This window comes from Acomys russatus, chromosome 32 (assembly GCF_903995435.1).
Source record: "Acomys russatus chromosome 32, mAcoRus1.1, whole genome shotgun sequence".
Classification (NCBI taxonomy): Eukaryota; Metazoa; Chordata; class Mammalia; order Rodentia; family Muridae; genus Acomys; species Acomys russatus.
In genome coordinates this window covers 16,368,308-16,388,858 of record NC_067168.1, presented here as the reverse complement: position 1 = coordinate 16,388,858, position 20,551 = coordinate 16,368,308, and the positions used below count along the sequence as shown (strand labels likewise).

Here is a 20,551-nt window from a genome sequence, read left to right as displayed (position 1 = left end):
AGAATTTTTTCTAAAATTTACAATGAAAAATTGATTCACATTCCCTCCATAGTTATTAAATACAGGACTAAATGTCTTAGCTGGAGTACTAAGACAAGAGAATTAAAGAAGAGGACACATGTAAGAAGGAAAGAAGGCAGATTACTGCTATTTGCAGACAGAATAAGCTTCATAGACCCTAAGCATTCCTCCAGAAAACTACAAGCTCTAACACTTTTAGAAGCATAGCAGGGTATAAAAGTCAGCATACAAAAAGAGTGCCCTTTCCATATAACAACAGTAAACTCACTGGGGATGAAGATAGAGGGCAATCCTATTCATTATCGCTATTTAAAAAAAAAAAGTGAAGAAGCTTAACTGTGGAGGTAAAAGAATGTCTACAATGATAATTTAAGAAACAGAAGAAAGAAAAAAGGAAGACACTAGAAGATGAAACTACTTCTTGGTCATTTGGACAGGCATAATGCTGTGTATATGGCCACATTTCTAACAGCAATCTACATATTTAAAACATTCTCCATCAAAATGGCGATGACATTCTTCACAGAACAAGAAAGGCACTCTTAAATCTCATATGAAAGCACAATGCTCCTAAGAACTCATAAAATCCTTAGCAGAAAGAACAATGCAAGATATTATATTACAGAGTTATTGTGGCAAAACAAAACAAAACAAAAGAGCAGCATGGTACTGTTATAAAACCAGATGCAGATCAATAGACTAGAATAGATGACCAAGCAATAAAGCCAGAGAGTTACAATCATCTTGTTTTGGAAAAAGCTCCCCAAAATATAAGTTGGAGACAAAATAGCCTCTTTACAAATGGTTCTGGGGGAAACAATTTACATGTAAAAGACTACAACTAGATTTCTCACCCTCCACAAGATTCAATTCACACTGGATCAAAGATATTAAAACGAAACAAGAAACCTCTCAACTGTCAGAAGAAAGTCTAAACAAAACACTTGAGGACACAGGATTAGGTAAGCGTTTTTTGGAAAAGGACTATAACACATAGGACATATTTGTAAGAACTGACATATGATAGATCACACGATGGCAGCACCTATCATGCACTGTATCTGATCTACCACACAGAGAGACGAAGCACCGGACTGGGAGCCACAGACTGCAGGAACTGGAGAATACTAGGTGAGTGGAGTCCTGCACAGTGCAGACCACAGGCGGGCCTGGCCCGGGGTCAACCAACAGCCCACGGAGGACCTGAACCCACTCCCCAGACTTTGAAACAGAACCCACCTGTGGACTGCAGCCAGCCTCTATAGCCCAAACTCAGTATGTGGGACAGTGGAAACACCGGAGCTCGGAGCTCCTGGCCTGAGGAAGTCTCAGGGAAACAGGTGAATCTGTCCTTGGACACCCCCCCCCCAGCAAAGGCCCTGGTAGGCCACAGGGAAGCCCAGGAGGCTGTGAACACATTGCCCAGCGAGTGGGGTCTGAACGGGACCAGACCGGAGCCAGACTGCCGGCCACGGCGGACCGAGCCTGCAAAATTGGACAGATAGAACCTGGCCTGGCCAGTCCCCACGCTCTTGGGAGAAGCTGGACAGCCCTGAGGGGGTCTGGATGGTGGGGGTCTGAACAGTGGCCACAATTCAGTGGGACTGAACCGCCAAAGGTGCGCAATCTAGACTGGTCCCGGCAGGAACCTGACTGCTGGCCACGGTGGTCCTGGCCAGCACAATTGGGCAGATAAATCCTGGCCTGGGCAGTATAAATGGACTTGTAGGGTCTCCCATGCTCTTGGGAGAAACTGGACAGCCCTGAGGGGTCTAGACAGGGGTCTGAACAGCAGCCACAACTCAGTGGGCTTGAAGTGCCACAGTTGCGCTGTCTGAACAGGTCCGGGCAGGAACCTATCTACTTGCCATAGTTGTCCATGCCTGCACAATTGGGTAGACAAAACCCAGCCTGGTCAGTCCCCGTGGCCAATTTACATGGCCCAGCAGGGTCTCCTAAGTGCTTGTGAGAGGCTGGACTGCCCTGAGGGGTCAGGACAGAAAATTAAACAGCGGAACCAACACAGCTAGTCTGAATCACTTTAGTAGCATGAACTGGGATAAAGCAGAAGCCTACTTCTGCTGACCCAGTCGGGAGCCTAAGCTGTAGAGCAAAGTCTCCTGGCACGGAAACCAGGTCGCCTGCCAGTTCCAGGGAAGAACTCCCTGATCCCCTCCCCACAGGCAAAGGGATGTGACCTATAATCACTCACCAACTATCCACTCCCAACAACCAGTGAAGGACACCAGAAGCTACCTAACATCGGGGATAGCAAGATGACTAAAGGAACGCAAACAACAAAAACCAAAACAATTTGGCATCTCCAGATCCCAGCTATCTCAAAGAAAGCAGCCCTGAAAACTCAGACACAATCAAAATACAAGAAAATGACCTCAGATCCTTAGTAATGAAAACAATAATGGAATAAATGAATAAAATCCATAAACAAATGCAGGAAGATGCAACCAAACAGGTTTAAGACGTAAAAGAGGCCTATAGAGAGGCACTGGAAAAATTCAGGAAAATACAAACAACCAGATGAAGGAAATCAATAAAACAATTCAAGATCTGAAGGCATAAAAAGAGGCAATGGAAGAAACTCATGAATGCACAAACAATCAGATGAAAGAAATCAATAAAACAGGTCTAATATCCAAAATATATAAAGTAATCAAGAAATTAAACACCACCAAACCCAATAACCCAATTAAGAAATGGGACTCAGAACTAAACAGAGAATTCTCAACAGAGGAATATCGGATGGGAATGAGAAACACTTAAAGAAATACTCAATGTCCTTAGTCATCAGAGAAGTGAAAATCAAAACAACTCTGAGATTCCATCTTACACCCACCCATCAGAATGGCTAAGATCAAAAATTCAAGTGACACCACATGCTGGAGAGGATGTGGGGAGAGAGGAACACTCCTTCATTGCTGGTGGGAATGCAAGCTTGTACAACCACTTTGGAAGTTTATCTGGTGCTTTCTCAGAAAACTGGGAATAGGGCTTCCTCAAGACCCAGCTATTCCACTCCTTGGAATATACCCAGAAGATGCTCCACCACACAAGGACATATGCTCAACCATGTTCATAGCAGCCTTATTTATAATAGCCAGAACCTGGAAACAGCCTAAATGTCCCTCAGTTGAAGAATGGATAAAGAAACTGTGGTACATTTACACTATGGACTACTACTCAGCTATAAAAAGAAGGAAATCACAAAATTTGTCGACAAATAGATGGAACTAGAAACGATCATGCTGAGTGAGTTAGCCCAGAAGCAGAAAGATTCATATAGTATATACTCACTTATAATTGGACACTAGCCTAAGAGGCATGTTCCATGAAAGTCTTCACTTACCAGAAGATTGGGATAGTTGTGAGGATGTCCTGTGTAATGGTGAGAATCGTGCTGCTGCCTTGTGTCCATTAACCAGTCATCCTGACAGGCCCCTACAACCCAGTCCCAGGAATCTCTCAAATCCATCTCCCAGTAATATTTCCCAGAGGTGAAGCTCTGTGATCCCCGGGCAGCAAGAGTGTGTCCAGCAGATTCCACAGTCATCCCCTGACACCAAGATGTCGAGTAGAATCTTCTCATGTTATTTAATAATCGGTCAATGTTGTAAGTGAATCTCGTGACATATTCAAAGGCAATGTTCACTGTAGGAAGAAGCAACAATTTAGTTAAAATGACCATTTACATTTCTCAAGTGAAAGAGGTACCTGGACACTTCCTGAGTAAGACTAGAGAGTTAAATGTGTCTCAAATACTTCAATACCAAAAAATTCCACATGAAGCAGAGTATAATCATGATTTTTTTTAATTTTTCATGTTGTAGAGAAGGGTGTTTCAGCTTATTTCTGTCAGGTGACTTTTAATTGCACTGGGAAATTGGAAGACATATGCACTTTATTGAGGTCCACAGCATAGGTTGTTCTACATAAAAAGTTATTTCTAAGATTAGGCAGTAAATGTTGGTACTTCTATTTGTATGTCAGTAACCCTGTTTCTACTCAAGCAATGGCTAAAGATGCATTAGAAGTGGTTCCCAGGGAGTCACTGTCTACCTTTAACCCCTTGTTCCTCTGATGTTCTTGCCTTGTGAGGTTGAATTCATATTTAGGTCCTCAGGCACTGCCTCACATCCTATCAATTTCCTTTATTTTCTTGCTCATGATAATATGCCTTTCTGTATATAGTTTTTTATGTTTATTATTCAGTTCTCTTTGACACAGAGTCTTGATATATATTTTTGTCTGGCCAGGGACTCATTTCATCAACAAGTCTAACGTCAGACACATGGACCATCTTCGTGTCTCTACGTTTAATGTTGTGATTACAAGTGTATACCACTATATTTTTACTCTAAGATGTGTAGTTTACTTCAAAAATTCAACCGGTAAAATGCTTGAGAAAAAAAAACAATCAAATATCTGCACTGTTGGGTATACTTCATATGACTTAGATGATGACTGAATTAATTTATCTTTCCTTGTGTCTCAAGGAATTACAGATAATGTATTTTCAGCCTGGATCAAATATTAATATTCATCAACAATTTGTTTGTAACATGACCCTGTGAATAAATAGAATTACACATGTGGGTTTTATAGGCATATCTTTCAGGAAAGGTAAAATGTTCGAGTGTGCAAAGCTTATCTCACTGTTGAAGGTCATCTCTGGTCATTGTATCAGTGCTGACACTCACCTCGGAAGCAGTTGGACCTTTCAGTGAGTCCAGTGATGGGCAGGGCCCTGAGCTCTGGTTCCATAGCCTGGGGCAGGCACAGCTGCACTGACTCACTCCTGCAAGGAGAAGAAGACATTGATCTGCCTGGTGCTAAAGACATCATCACAGAGATCAGGAGAAATCCTCACTCCAAGTCCAGTCAAAGGCTCAGGGGTTAAGTCCCTATGCACACAAGCCTGGCGACCTCAGTTCAATCTCTGGAACCCATGGTGGAAAGAGAGGACTGTCTCCTGAAAAATTGTCCTCTGACTCCACATATGTGCAATGCACACACACACATGTACTTCCATAATTCCAATTAATAAAAACAATACTCACTGGAACATCTTTCAGACAATCACTTCCTATATCATACGCTCCCTGTGATCAGGGTCCCCTAATCCCCTTAGATTCTCCTATTTACTCTTTGTGAAGCCCTTCCTGCTACCTGTCCTTTCTCCATGCTTTCTGCCAGGAAACTACAGCCCATGAGCCTCAACGTTTATGATTTCAAAACTAGAAATCTTACCATCTAGTCCTCTTGCTACACTTCCATGTGATAGAGAAAGCAAAGGTACTTTCTGGAAACGAGGTTTCAAGTCATATACATGACAACAATCTCAGACATATCACCCAAACAAATGAGTATTTCTATATAAAATAGATTGGTAGCTTTATAGCAGAGTTCAGAGTATCCTGTCTTGCACTGGGAACTAAACTCACCTCTTGAACATGGCCTCCAAATCCTGCAAAGAAAACAAGAAAAACTTGGTTTTCTGAAGGAATTGGATACAATGATGAATATAACGTTCCCATAAATGTTAGTCATCATCACACTGATCGACCCTGCAAATTTATTTTCCAGCCTCAGGATAATGTCAACCCTGCAGGTTAGCAGAAGGGGATTCTTGGTGAGAGCAGAAAGTAGGCCATCACGCACCACAAATAAAGACCTTAAATCAAAACACCAATCCCCAAAATAACCCTCAAAATACAGCTTGTAAAAACTAGAAATTAAGCAAAAGGGTTCTATAACTGTGCACGATGTCCAAGGAGAGTGAAAATGGAGTGTTTGCTGACAGAAACAACCTGATTTGGGCTTTCAGAGAAGCAACCTACAAGAGCAAAAGTGAGGTATAAATGAGGAATCTACAGACACAAGGTCAACAGGCTTGTTCTTCTAAGAGAAATCAATGGCAAATGACTGAGTTGGCCAACTATCTGCCTATAGTTACTTCTAGCATCAGTCTCCTACCCACCATCCATGGAGTTGACATTCTCTTCTCTTGTTCTATGATAAAATTTAGTTTCTCCAGATTGCCCATAAAACATCATCTCCCTGAGAACAAGCGCAGGTGATACAGAAAGCTCTCTTAGGTGTGACAGTCACCCCTGTGGGACTATGAAAATACATCCTTTTCATGCACGCTTCCACACTCACCTGGAGCAGCAGCACATATGGCTGGTGGGACATCCTCATCAGCTCTTGATACATCTCAATCAGCTGACTCCTGTTTTGGACCATCATGGCTTCACTTTTCCTGAGTTTCTCTATAAAAGTTTGGCCTTCAAGGTTCACACACTCCAGATGCTGCCTTTCTTCCTCATAGAGGCGTGGGTGCAGCTTCCTGTACTCTGTCCTGATCATCTCTTTCCGCAGAGTCACATACTCCTGAAAGAAAAGGGACATTCTAGAGCTTTTTACAGAGTATTTTATCCTCTCCACTGACTCTGTGTATGTTTAAATTTGACCAGAGCATCTTATCACTCTGCTGCACACACTGATTTATTGTGCCCACTTTTCAGAATTGTAAATTCATGAATTCATTTATTTCTTCTTTATAATAGAACAAGCAGACAATCCCACTCTTTCCTATAAGCATTTTCATCTATAAAATGAGATCCTGAGCTACTTAGAGAAAGTGCAATGACAATTCACATCTTTATTCTAATGTGGAACTCTGTGTGCATTAAACATCATGGGCCACTTATAGAGGTGAATGCAGTGTGTGCACTGTCAGCAGATCACTCATTAGCCTCAAACTTCTCTGACACATGTCCAGGGCATCCTTCTGCAGACAGGATTGTATTTTACACTAAAACCTTGAAGGGAACAGAAAATGTTTTCATGGCATCACATGCCATGACTTAGACTCAAATGGCAAATGACCGAGTTTGCAAATATCTGCTTCAAGCTGCTTTAAGCTTCAGTCTCATACTCACCATCCACTGAGACTTCATTGTCTTCTCTGCCTCTAGATCCTCCTGATTTTCTTGGGTCTTCTCCCATAAAGATGCCATCTGCTTTAGAAGTCTCTCCTGTCATAAAAAGTAAGTATCCGGTTTAGATAAATAGATACTGGTAAATGACTCTTCAGCAAGGAACACAATACTTTAGGGAGAGTAGAAGGATGATAATGTTCTTTATTTTTTACTTTTGGTAACTATGAATTCTAGACATCAGACTACAGAAGTACTATATACAACATTACCTTTTGCTCAGTGGAGTGATTAATAGGTCTGACTGATTTTTGGGTAATTTATGTCTGATTTGGATGCCCAGATGTTTCTCTCTAGATAATTCCAGTGTACTTTCTACAATTTGTCTCCAGTCATAAGTACCTTTTCAACACATGACTACCTTAGTTTACTCAGAAGCCGCCTGAGCATAATGTACCAACTAACTATAAATGATCTTTACACTTGTGGGCTTCCCAAGTGATGTTTACATTTATCATTACACTTCCTCCGTTAGCTATTTTTAAATTCCACCATTCAGGACACAATGGCTTCCCCGTACTGAGGACAGGCATCTTCCTGTGCTCAGCTAAGCTCCCACTCTTCACCTTTCATGTTCTCTCAGAAACATCACTTACCATTTGCCCCTCAGCAGCTGCTTCAATGGGACAGTGTCTGTGACCCATGTGCTCCTGGGAGTCAGAGCACAACTGACAGAGGGGGATCCAGTTCTCCTCACAGAAGATCCTCTTTGTCTCCTTGTGGGTCACACACCTGTGCTCCTCAGAGCTCAGGTACTTCATCAGGCTGTGTTGTCTGGCAATGGACACCAGCCTCTTCAGAAGAATGTTGGTTCTGAGGTCCTTGTGCTGGGATGGATGCCTACACGTGGGGCAGGGAACAGGGATCTGCTTGTCTTCCCAGGAAAGGCAGAGGCAGGCCCGACAGAAGCTGTGGCCACAGCTGACGGTGACTGGATCTATAAGGCTGTCCAGACATATGAGGCAGGTGAGCTCTTCCTTGAAAGCTTGTGAGATGTCTGGCTCCATTTTTCCTAGGAAAGAAATCAAAATAACTACTACTGGACCCAAGGGAAGCAAGAGATTGCAGAAAATCTGATTCAAATTGTAATCGAGTTCTGTCTATGAATAAACAATCCTTGTTTATTGTATGACCAAGAGAAAACTAAGCATAGGATTGTGGGTGCATGTTTCTTGTTTCATTTTTCCTGATGGAAACACAGATTGATCTCGTGGCCTTCTGTGTCCTCCTATCTGCCTTTCACCAGGTGACTAAGGTCAAATTGACACCTTGGTTCAAAGTCAGAGAAAATCTTTCAGTGTTTTGGGTGGGAAAAATATATATGTACATACACGCACCCACGCTTGCATAGACATAGGCATGTACATACACACACACAGGTGCACACACACTCACCCACACACACACACCTATTCCCTTGCACGCACCCACCCACCCACCCACATGGTGGAGTGCTCAAAGTCCTTCAGTTTCCCAGGGTGACCTGACCCTGCAGACATATGTAGGTAAAACCCTCCTTCTTCATTGTCTAAGAAAACACTCCCCACCTTCACAGCTACCCTACAAAATGCTTGGGTTTTATCTCTGATTTTAGCTTTAGATACTCAGAATCCACCGTCTCTCCACTGACACTGGGAGGCGTTATCATTTCCTCTGTCTCTGCTACACAAACACTGAGAAGAATAAGAATCTATGTGGCTCCTAATCCAAGGGTTTGGCCACCACTATGGTGAAGAAAAGTGGCAGCAGCTCTAGGCAGCTGCTCTCCTGGGGCCAAATACAGGAAGCAGGAAACAAGGAAAGCCTGTGCTCAACTCCTCTTCCCCTTTTCTTTCAGACTGAGACATCAGCCCATGGGATGGTGCAATGATCTCAGCAGCACTTAGGGAGCATCTTGCACCTGAAGTGAATCTAGCCCGAGTCATCTTTCACAGACCTGTCCAGTCATTTCCATGTCAGCCCTAAGTCCCTTCAGGTTAAATCTGGGAAAATGTTTTGTGGAAACCTGTTTGCTTCCCAAAGACACAACTCCTGCCCGAGTTCATGGGAGGAAACTTGGAGGCACAAGTGAAGCTGTCATGACTATTTGAGACTCTGCTATCTACACAGCAGGGGCCCACTTACTAGCTCTTTTAGCTTGTTATGTTTCTCAAGACAGGGTTTCTCTGTGTAGCCTTGGCTATTCTCCACTCCGTAGACCAGGCTGGCCTCAGACTCAGAGTTCTGCCTGCCTCTGCCTCCCAAGTGCTGGCATTAAAGGTGTGTGTCACTACTACATGGGTCTCTTTTAGTTTTACAGGAGGAATTAATCTTGGTTTGATTAAGCCAAGTGTTCTTCAAATATCTTAAGGTTCTTCCTTTGAAAACAAAGCAATCAAATGGCATTAGCTAAACATCCTCTATACCTCAAAAAAAGCAATACTAATATTCATCATCAAAATCTTGTTTAGTAAAGTGACTGAGACTCCAATACTTCCTCCTTTTTTATTTTTATTTTCATTTTCTTTATCTTTTTTTTTTAAGACATGGTTTCCCTAAGAATCCATGAACCTCCCAGATTCACTATTTAGACAAGGTTGGCTTTGAACCCAGAGCTGGGATAAAAACTTGTACAAACATTGCCTGGCTACTTATTTCTAAACTTATCAGATGGTTGTATTTTTCTACTTTTTTCCCTGTGCATTTTACACCTCACTCCAAAATAATTTGTAAATACAATGAAATACCAAAAGTTGAACAGTGTTGAAATATTGCGTCTTTTTTACCAAAATCTAGTTTATGAATGAAATGGGTAAATTAATTTTCTCTACTTTAAATACATGTAACCTTCCAATCTAATAAACCAATCTATAGCCATGTCTTACAAGATGGTAGACTACTAGCAACTATCCCTGAGATTTTCCTATAATTTACAACAAAACATATTAATATGTTTTCTTTTGCTAGGTTTTGTATTTAACTTCTATACTGCCCCTAAAATATCTGTAAATCCTTATATTTTTCAAGCCATTTGGACCATTAGATTATTTCATATTATATGCTTTTCCATTATTTAGAGGTTATGATCTTGCTTACATACAGTACATACAGAATAAAATGCTCAGTCTGGCAGAAATATTAGGCCAGAAAACTAAAGATGAGGCTCCAACGTTATACAGTGTATTGGGGGACTGGTCAGGAGGTAAGCTGTGTTAAGTCAATTTGTACATTTTGGAAACTGCTAACCCACACTGCTGGTTCACTCAGGAATTTAAGTTTTATTCCTTCTCAAGTCTCTGAGGGGCATTGAAGACAAAATAATATAGTTTTATAACCAAGTTTAGCTGGTTAGGGGACAAGAGCGTTTTAGATCAAGATAAAGAAGTTCAGCTATTAGAGTTGAGATAGGATAAATATTGAATCTCATTCGGAGATCTAGACCCAACAAGACAGGAAAAACACTTACTTCAAAGGAGACGAATGCAGATGGCCAAGTCACTATGAATGTAACATAAATAGTACTCAGTACTCTCATGATTGTCACATGGTCCTCCCTGCTGTATGTAGTTTGTTTTACACATGTGTAATGAAATAAAGTATATATTTTAAAAAGAAGAATAAAATGCTCACAATATTTTAGGATTCACAGCTGGGCATGGTGCACATGCCTGTAATCTTAGCACTCCGGAAGCAGAGGCTGGAGGATTGCTGTGAGTTCAAGGCCAGAATGGTCTACAATGAGTGTCCAGGACAGCCAAGGCTACACAGAAAAACCCTGTCTCAAATATATATATATATATATATATATATATATATATATATATATATATATATATATATATATATACACAAAAAAAAACAAATACATATATATAATAATTTAGACAAAACTCAAAATTAAAAAGTAGGCTGGGTGGTAGTGGTGGAGTACATCTTTAATCCCAGCTTGAATCTCTGTGAATTCGAGGCCAGTCTGGTCTACAGAATGAGCCCAGGACAGCTAGGGCTACACAGAGAAATCCTTTCTTGAAAACCACAAACAAAACAAAAAGGAAAGAAAGGAAGGAAAGGAGGAAGGAAGGAAGGAAGGAAGGAAGGAAGGAAGGAAAAGAAACGTATCTTGTAATTTCTTGTCAGCATAATACATGAGAGGAATTCATGTGTGCATGATGAATCCATATGTATCCGTAACTTTCACCCACATTATAGACCAAGGAAGAGAACAAATGGGAACAGGATCATTTTAGCTAATTAGTACAGTGTCACTTCTAAGCAGAAGCCTCACTTTGGTAATTAAACCAAACTAGTAAATATCAGTGCCCTTTCCCCTGCCAACTGTGTACTCACCCAAGCAACTGTCTCTGGCCTCGGCCATGTTTCTTAGGGACTCAGTAACAGTAGCTCAGCTCTAGGGTCAGATCACCAGCTTGTGGAGGTGATCGATCCTTCAGTGTCTGGAGCCAGATGGTGTGGAAACACACTCTCTCTGGTCTGGAGAAGAATGGAGCTTGCTGGGCCCTGGAGCTTCCTTACATACCCTCTCTAAGCTGGGTGTGGCAGCTCATACCTTTAATCCCAGAGTCCTAGGTCCTGGGCTACTGAGGCAGGAAGATTTTAGGTCAAGGCCGACCTAGGATATACAGAGAGAATTTGTCAAAGAAGAAGAAGAAAATGACAGTGATTTTACACCAAATTTTGCTGTACCTAAATATTTTGCGATGTGCTTATATTTTTGCTCTTCCTAAGGTAAAAAGATGATGATGTCATCAACCTGTGATCTTAGCAAAATTGTCAACATTAACAATATTTTACTGGCTCTTAGAGAATTTTGTTCAACTTATTTTTATCACGTTCCCCTCAGCTGCAAATCCTTTAAAATCTATCCACTTTTTCTACAAACACAACTTACTGTTCATTTTTTTAAGGATTTCTTTATTTTATTTATTACATATCAGTGTTTTATCTGCAGAAGAGGGTATCAGATTACATTATAGATTGTTGTGAGCCACCATGTGGTTGCTGGGAATTGAACTCAGGACCTCGGGAAGAGCAGGCAGTGCTCTTAACCACTGAGCCATCTCTCCAGCCCCTCTGTTCATTTTTTTAATGTATTTGTTTTCTAATTTGATGTATACTAGTGTTTCACCTGCATGTATGTCTGTGTGTTGGATCCCCTGGAAATGGAATTACAGACAGTTGTGAGCTGCCATGTGGGAATTGAACCTGTGCCCTCTAGGAAAGCAGCCAGTGCTCTTACCCACCGAGCCATCTCTCCAGCTCCAAGTCTGTTCTTTAAAAACACAAAACATCAACAAAAATAAATGCTCATATATATCACTCTATTTCAGTTCCCACTGTGTGGTGACACGGGAGATCAAAGATGCCTGGCTCTCTAGTAATCTAGCCAGAGAACGCCAAGGAAATGCCCCAGATGTGAAACAGCTAAGAACCAGCCACAGGCCATGGTGGCACAGACCTTTAATCCTAGCACTAAGGGACTCAAAGGGAGGCAGATCTCTCTGAATCCATGGCCAGCCTGGTCTACAAAGCACGTCCAGGACAGCCAGGGTTTGTTACACTGAAGAACCTTTTAAAAAAAAAAAAAACCTACAGCATTTTTCTGCCCTCCCCACTCTCACAAAACAGGGTTTCTCTATAGCTTCGGCTTTCCTGGAGCTCGTTCTGCAGACCAGGCTGGCCTAGAACTCACACAGATCCTCCTAAATCTGTCTGCCAAGGACTGGGATTAAGGGCGTGCACCAACCATCAGCCTGAAGCTACAACATCTCAGTCAGATCCAGTTCAGGGTGTTGCACCTGGATGCTGTGTTTTTGTATTTTACTCTTAATATGTTTTTCGTTGAAATAAAACCACATCGCTTTCTCAGTCCTCTTTCTTTTTACACGAGTCTTTATATAAACTGGCACCAGAAGGTGAAGCTAAAATTTAAAATGGGTCCTCATACCTCAAAAGATCCAGATTGCGCTGGCCGGGCGCCGTGGCACACGCCTGTAATCCCAGCACTCAAGAGGTAGGCCGATCTCTATAAACTCAAGGCCAGCCTGGTCTACAAAGTGAATCCCGGACAGCCAGGGGCACACACAGAAACCCTGTCTCAAAAAACAAAAACAAAAACAAAAAAATCCACATTGAGGTGGGTCTCTTCATATGATTCAACCAGGGAAAAAATCCCATCCTCTTGGGGTTTAGTGGATCCCAGATGAGGTCAAATAGACAAGCAAGGATAGCCATGCTGAGGGCTGAGCACTTAGGACTGGCTAATCAAGTCAGGGAGCTCATCCCTGATAGAGGCTAAGTCTTTGTCTGAACTTCCATATCAACATATCGATTGCTCTGGCCTTGTTTCGGCAGCCACTTCTAGGAGAGACTGTTTTTCAACGAACTCCATGGTGCTCTGGTTCTTCCTGTCTTTCTGACCATCTTCCACGTGGGTCTGGAGCCATTGATGCCAGCACTAGGATATATCCGATGGGCTGGGATCCCCATGAGCTGTTGTTTTGGTTTGGTTTGGTTTGGTTTTTTGGTGGTTTTTTTTTTTTTTTTTTTTTTTTGCATTCTGTCCAGTTGTGGTATTTTATGAGGATCTGCCTGTGTTGCTTCTTTTATATGTTATTGTAAATAATCTTTACTAGGAATTTCTAACTGGATTTGCAATCAGATGTTTTGTTTAATTTGATAGTAAACCAAATCAATGATAAATTAATGTTTCTGCAATTATGAGATCAAGGGAAGCATAAGCAAAGCTACGCAAGAGGACTGGCAGGAAAGGAGCATTTACAATTATTTATATGTCATGCCTGTTTCCCACACTGTGCTGTTTTTAGGATTTTTGTTTTGCTTTGGTTTGCTTTGGTTTTTTGTTTATTTGGTTGTTGGTTTGGTTTGGTTTTTTTGAGATAGGGTTTCTCTGTGTAGCCTTGGCTGTCCTGTACTCACTTTGTAGACCAGGATGGCCTCAAACTCACAGAGATCCTCCTGCCTCTGCCTCCCAAGTGGTGAGATTAAAGTTATGCAGCACCTCGCCCTGCACTGTCTTGAGTATTTAGAGAGCACATGGAACCATAATGAGTATGTTAAGATGGAACCTAAGGACTGTGTAAAATGGTGAGGAGGAAGACTGTAAAATTACACGCAATTCGCCCATTAATTCCTAGATGGCAGGAGTGGATTTGTCAGGCTGGCAAGATTTGTTCCTAAGTGGAGTTTCCAGGAATTCTAAGGATGAAGTCAGGCCACGTACTATCATTGATGCTACAGCTTTTATGTAGCCTCTTCCTGATGAGGCTTTTTTAAGGTTTTTTGAGACAGGGTTTCTCTGTGTAACAGTCCTGGCTATCCTGGACTCGATGTTGTAGACCAGGCTGGCCTCGAACTCACAGCAATCCACCTGCCTCTGCCTCCTAAGTGCTGGGATTAAAAGCGTGAGCCACCACATCCGGCTATTTGAGACTATTGTGAAAGGTGTTTGATATCTTTCTCAGTCCATTTTTCATTTGTATACAGGAGGGCTACTTATTTTTGTGAGTTAACTTTGTATCTAACTACTTTGCTGAGCTGAAAGTGTTTATCGGACATAGGAGTTTCCTTATAGAATGTTTAGGGTGACTTTATATATACTATCATATTGTCTGCAAATAAAACTATTTTGATTTCTTCCTTTCCAGTTTGCATATTCTTGATCTCTTTTAGTTGTCTTGTTGCTCTAGCTAAGACTTCAAGTACTATATTGAATAGGTATGGAAAAAGTGCACAAACTTGTTCTGTTCCTGGTTTCAGTGAAAATATCTTGAGTATCTTTCCATTTAAGTTACTATTGTTTATTGGCTTGCTGTAAATAGCCTTTATTATGTAGAGGTATATCCTTTGTATCCCTCATCTCTCCATGACTTTTATGATGAAAGGCTGTTGGATTTTGTCAAAGTCCTTTTCTGCATCTAATGAAATGATCATGTGGTTTTGTCTTTCAGCTTGCTTATTGTGTGGATTACATTTATTGATTTCTGTATATTGAACCATTCCTGCATCTCTGGAATAAAATCTACTTGATCATGGTGGATGACCTTTTTGGTGTGTTCTTGCATTCAGTTCCCAAATAATTTAATTACTTTTGCATCTATGTTGATAAGGGAAATTGGTCTGTAATATTCTCTCTCTCTCTCTCTCTCTCTCTCTCTCTCTCTCTCTCTCTCTATCTATCTATCTCTATCTCTCTCTTTCTCTCTGTTGTCGATGTTGAGTCATTTTCTGGTTTGTGTATCAGGATAACTGTGGGCTTATAAAATAAATTGGATGATGTTCCTTCAGTTTCTATTTTGTGGAATAATTTGAGGAATAATGGAATTGAGGAATACTCTTTTTTGAAAGTCTGATAAGATTATATGCTAAGACCATTCGGACCCTGAGCTGTTTTTTTGTTTGGTTGGTTGGTTGGTTGGTTGGTTGGTTGTTTTTTTTTTGTTGTTGTTGTTTTTTGTGTGGGCGGGGGGGGGGGAACAGAGACCTTTAATAACTATTTGACTATGGATTATAGGTTTGTTTAAGTTGCTTATCTAATCTTGATTAACTTTGCTAAGTGGTACCTATTGAGAAAATTATCCAATTCTTTTAGATTTTTCAATTTGGTGGAATATCAGTTTTTATAATTCTCTGGCTTATCTCCATGTCTGTCGTTATGTCTCCCTTTTTATTTTTATTTTGTTAATTTGGACATTCTCTCTGTGTCTGTTAATTTGGGTAAGGGTTTGGTGATCTTTTTGATTTCCTCAAAGAACGAACTCTGTGTCATTGGTTCTTTGTATTGTTCCTTTTGTTTCTATTTTATTGATTTCAGTCCCCAGTTTGATTATTTCTTGCCATGTACTCCTTCTTGTATGATTTCTTCTTTTTATTCTAGAGCTTTTGGGTGTGCTGTTACATTGCTATAATGATATTTTCTCTAGCTTGTTTCTGTTTTTGTTTTGTTTTGTTTTTGCACACAGCGTTCCTCTGTAAGGTCCCTGGTTGACCTAGAACTAGTTCTGTAGACCAAACTTGCCTTAGACTCAGAAATCCACCTGCCTCTCCCTCCTGAGTTCTGGGATTAAAGGCGTACACCACCACCTGGCTTCTCCCTAGTTCTTTTATGTAGGCACTTAGTGCTATTATCTTGCCTTTCAGAACCACGTTTATTGTGTCCCATAAGTGTGGCTATGTTGTTTATTCATTTTTATTCAATGCTAAAATGTCTTTAATTTCTTTGTTATTTTTTTTTCCCTGCCCATTTTTCATTCAGTGGTAAGTTGTTCAGCGTCCATGTATTTGAAAGCTTTCTGTTGTTTCTGTTGTTATCAAGCTTTACTCTGTGGTAGCCTCATAAGATACAGTGAGCTATTTCAATTTTCCTGTATCTATTGAGACTTGTTTTGTGTCTGAGAATGTGGTAATCTCTGGATAAAGTTCCATGGGGTGCAGAGAAGAATATATATTCTTTGGTGTTTGGGTGAAATGTTATGTAAATGTATGGTAGGTCCAATTGGGTTATGATCTCATTTAGTATTTCTCTGATTAGCGTTTTTCTGAATTACTTGTCTTCTGGTGAGAGTTGGGTATTGAAGTCATCTATATCAGTGTGTGAGGATCAGTATGTGACTTAAGCTGTACTGGGTCTTTTACAACCTTGGGTATCCTTGTGTTTGGGACCATAGATGTTAAGAATTAAGATGTTGGGACCAAAAAGATGGCTCAGAGGTTAAAAGTATCAGTTTTTCTTCCAGAGGACCCAGATTTAATTCCCAGCACCAACATGGCAGTTCACAACTCTGTAACTCCAGTTGTAGAGGATCTGGCACCCTTGCACAGGCATACATGCAGGCAAAACACCAATGCACATAAAAGACAATCCTTACAAAAAAAATTAAAATGTCATCTCGGTAGATTCCCTATCTCTTCTGATTAGTTTGGGTTTGATGTCTATGTTGTTAGATATAATGGCTACGTGAGCTTGTTTCTTAGGTTTATTCAATTGGAATATTGGTTTCCAACCCTTTTCTCTATGCAGCAGCAGGATGGATCCTGGTTTTCATCCATTCTATTAGTCTGCATCTTTTTATTGGGGAATTAAGATCATTGATGTTGAGAGGTATCAATGCGTAGTTTGTTGATTCCTGTTAGTTGTTGGTGTGTGTGTGTGTGTGTGTGTGTGTGTGTGTGTGTGTGTGTGTGTTTCCCCTCTTTTGATTTGTTAGTCTAGGATTACTTATTCCTTATGTTTTTTTGGATTTGGTTAACCTCTTTAAAGTTTTCCTTCTAGTGCCTTCTGTGGGGCTGGACTTGTAGATATATAAATTTCATCATGAATGTCTTATTTTCTCCATTATTGTGATTGAAAGTTTTGCTAGGAGCTGGCTGCAGTGGCTCTTGCCTTTAATCTCAGCACTAGGAAGGCAGAGGCAGTTAAATCACTGAGTTAAAAGTCACCTTCTTAAACTCAACAAATTCCAGGATGGATAGGACTACACAGAGAAACCCTGTCTCCAAAGAAAAAGAAAAAGGGTTTTCTCAGTATAGCAGTCTGGGCTGTCGTCTGTGTTTTCTTAGAGTTTGTAGAACGTCTGTCCAGGCCCTTCTGGCTTTCAGAATCTCCATTGAGAAGTTGGACATTATTTTACTTGGTCTACCTTAAGATGGTACTTGGTCTTCTCTCTGTGTCTGTCTGTCCGTCTGTCTGTCTGTCTGTCTGTCTCTCTCTCTCTCTCTCTCTCCCCCCCCCTCTCAGCTTTTGATGTTATTTTCTCTGTACATTTAGTTTTTTATTATAATTTATCATGGAGAATTTATTTTCTGGGTGTTTTGTTTTGTTTTGTTTTGTTTTGTTTTGTTTTTCGAGACAGGGTTTCTCTGTGAAGCCTTGGCTGTCCCGGTCTCGCTTTGTAGACCAGGCTGGCCTCAAACCCACAGATATCCGCCTGCCTCTGCCTCCCGGGTGTTGAGATTAAAGGCATGTTCCACCACCATGCTCGGCTGAGAATTTATTTTCTTATCCAGTCTATTTGGTGTTCTATATGCTTCTTGTAACTCAATAGGCATCTCCCTCTTTAGGTGAGACAATTTTTCCTGTAGGGTTTTGTTGATGATATGTACTATGCCTGGACACTTGACGCGGGTTTCTTCTCTTTCCACTATTCCTATTATTCTTAAATTTGATCTTTTCAGAACTGGGCAGTGGTGATGCACACCTTTAATCCAAGCATTCAAGAAGCAGAGACAGGCAGAGCTCTATGAGTTCAAGGTCAACCTGATCTACAGAGCAAGTTTCAAGACAGCCAGGCCTACACAAAGAAGCCCTGTTTCAAAAAGAAAAATGTCTTTTCAGTGTCTCAGATTTCTTCCCCCAAGGATTTCATTTTTTTTTTCCTATCTATCATTTCTTCTATGTCAGAAATTTTCTCTTCCATCTCTTGTATTTTGTTCATAAGATTTGCCTCTGATGTTGTTGTTAGAGACCCTAAATTTTTCATTTCCAGTTTTCCTTGAGTTTCAATTATCTTTATTGGCTCTGTTTCCACTTTCAGATCTTGAACTGTTTTATTCATTTACTTCCACTGTTTGCTTGTGTTTTCATTGATTTTATGGGCTTTATTAATTCCTCTTTAAGGACCTCTATAATATTAATAAAGGCTATGTTAAGATCTGTGTCTTGGGCTTAAGGTATGTTGTAATCCTCAGGGCCTACTGTGATAGGTTGCTGAGCTCTAGTGTAGACACACTGTCATGACTGTTGTTGGTTGTATTTTTTTTTTTTTTAAATGCTGACATCTAGGCATCTGGCAACTAATTCTAGTCTTTTGGAGTGTTTTGTTCCTTGTTTTCTGTTGCCTTGTTAGTTGGGTATGGTGGCTTTGTGTTGATTCGTAGGGAATTCTGGGTTCTATGAAAAAATGTGTTTCTCCATCTTGGGGGTTGACAAGTCATAATGGGGATACTGTGAGGGGGACTAAGGGGATCCACAGCAGGGAAGAAAGCAGGGTATTGCACCAAGATCTAATGTGTCCCCTGAGAAATGGGGCAGACTGAAGAAGTACCACAACAGGTGGTCTGCCACAGAGCTGGGGATTAGAGTGAGGGGTTAGATTTGGAAGAGAGATTGAAGATCTGCAGTTAGCCTGTTTCACTAGTCTGCTTGCCTCTCCGGTAGGCTTGGCTGACGGGTTCCTAGGGAACACATGCTGGTGTTTGGGGGCTGAGATAATGTGATGTGGGGGGGAAGATTGGAAAGAAAGATCTGAGTGATCCACTGGCGGTGGGGGCAGAGAGAAGGGGGAAGTCACAGTAGGTGCTCTGCTACAGCTGGGACTACGACTAGGGGATTGGATTTGGAAGAGAGAAAGGAGAAATGAAGATTTGCACTTAGCCTACTGTTCCCCTGGCTAGAGTCTCTCAACTTTATTGTTATTTCCTGTTAAAAAGCCTTGTGTGTTATATATTTGTGGGTTGGTTGGTTTTTCAAAACAGTTTCTCTGTGTAGCCTTGGCTTTGTTGACTGGGCTGGCCTTGAACTCAGAGATCTGTGTGCCTCTGCCTCACCAAGTGTGTAGCTCAAGTTTTTATATTATTATCCCACATTCTCTCTCCATTATCTTTCAAAATATGAAACTGAATAAAAAATAAAAATTTCCAACTAGGACCTGTTCTGACCTCCTTGGGTACTAGGCATGTATGTGGTGGATATACATACATGTATACATACATACATACATACATACATACATACATACATACATGGAAAACACTTGCACACAAAGTGAATAAATACAACTTTTTTTTTCTTTCTTTAAAGTTGACTAATTGAGTAGCTGTTAGTGGGCATTAGCTAGTCTCAATAACTGAAGACTAAGTTATAGAGAGTAACTAGTTACACCCTTCAGAGTAACTAGTGACACACTCTTTGGCATACAAGCCCACACCTATGCAGGAACCAATTTCAACACGGGAAATTCTTCTTCCAGAGACTGCATTTCACTGAATGGAATAAAATACTACTATTGATCACAGCTGTTTGAGGTAATTCATGGTTAATCTGTTTAAAGTACTGTGCCATGATTGTACATTTCTACAGAAAATGCTTTCTGGGGATCACTGTGTGTATTGAAGACATTAGTAGGAAAAAAAGTATTTTACTTAAGATTAGGTAATAAAAATAAAAATTGGCTGGGAAAGGTGGTATACACCTTTAACCCTAGAATTGGGAAAAGGAGAGGAGCTATGTGAGTTCAAGGTTAGTATGGTCTACATCCAAAGTTTCAAAGTCAGACTAGTCTACATAGCAAAGTCCAGGGCAGCAAGAGCTACATAATAAAGAGACCCTGTCTCAAAACAACAACAAAAATGCCTAAATATATTAAAATCTTACATACATTAGTAGAAAAAGTGTGGTATAAATCTCCCTGTTTCATACTTAAAATGATATGAGCTTACAAGGGTATTTAATCTGAAGTTCCTTTCAAAGGTTTATATGCTAAGTAAAATGTGACCCACTG

At 40.7% G+C, this 20,551-nt stretch overlaps 1 protein-coding gene across 1 annotated transcript; it reads right to left on the bottom strand.

Annotated features, from left to right (window-relative positions):
- Positions 1–1,881: 1,881 nt before the first annotated feature.
- LOC127183870 (tripartite motif-containing protein 43-like) lies at positions 1,882–8,044 on the bottom strand. Its single transcript, XM_051139970.1, has 7 exons — positions 7,634–8,044; positions 6,981–7,076; positions 6,199–6,429; positions 5,481–5,503; positions 4,737–4,834; positions 3,482–3,687; positions 1,882–2,004 (listed from the first exon to the last, which is right to left on the bottom strand). The coding sequence occupies exons 1-7, from the start codon at positions 8,042–8,044 to the stop codon at positions 1,882–1,884; spliced, it is 1,188 nt and encodes a 395-aa protein (XP_050995927.1).
- Between the last annotated feature and the right edge of the window lie 12,507 nt (positions 8,045–20,551).

Coding starts and splice junctions, on each gene's coding strand:
- LOC127183870 (XM_051139970.1), bottom strand. CDS start 8,044: ATGGAGCCAGACATCTCACAAGCTTTCAAGGAAGAGCTCACCTGCCTC. Junction 7,077..7,633: donor CAGCTGCTGAGGGGCAAATG/GTAAGTGATGTT, acceptor TTTTTATGACAG/GAGAGACTTCTAAAGCAGAT. Junction 2,005..3,481: donor GAGATTCCTGGGACTGGGTT/GTAGGGGCCTGT, acceptor CTGACCCCTCAG/GGCAGTCCAGCCTCTCACAA.